General features: G+C 49.6%; 1 protein-coding gene across 1 annotated transcript in view; it reads left to right on the forward strand.

Moving 5' to 3' along the window:
- Window positions 1-42: 42 nt before the first annotated feature.
- LOC112137606 (noelin-2) overlaps window positions 43-341 on the forward strand; it is a gene marked incomplete at its 5' end in the record, with an annotated part of 46602 nt that continues 46303 nt past the window's right edge. The window contains 1 exon segment of the mRNA XM_024260019.1: window positions 43-275. Within this exon segment, the coding sequence (XP_024115787.1) occupies window positions 132-275 (144 nt within the window).

Consider the following 341-nt stretch of genomic DNA (forward strand, 5'->3'; position numbering starts at 1 on the left):
TTTTTTACCTGTGGCATCATGTCATGTAGCTGCTGTTTTTAGGATGGCTGCTTTCAGCACTTTGGTCTGTGTGTGAGAGCACAGCTGAGTTTCCCAGTGTGTGTTTGTGGAATGTGAAGGTGTGTGTCAGGATGAGTGTTCCCATGTTAAAGATTGGTGCAGTGCTCAGCACCATGGCCATGGTCACTAACTGGATGTCCCAAACCCTGCCGTCGCTGGTCGGGCTCAACGGAACCATCATTTCCTCCGAGGGCACACATGAGCGGATTGTCAGTGTACGTATCACTTCACAAGTGCTTTGATTTTTATTCAACGTTCTCCACCAGGGCCGTGCAGAGACA

Source organism: Oryzias melastigma, linkage group LG1 (assembly GCF_002922805.2).
Source record: "Oryzias melastigma strain HK-1 linkage group LG1, ASM292280v2, whole genome shotgun sequence".
Lineage (NCBI taxonomy): Eukaryota > Metazoa > Chordata > Actinopteri > Beloniformes > Adrianichthyidae > Oryzias > Oryzias melastigma.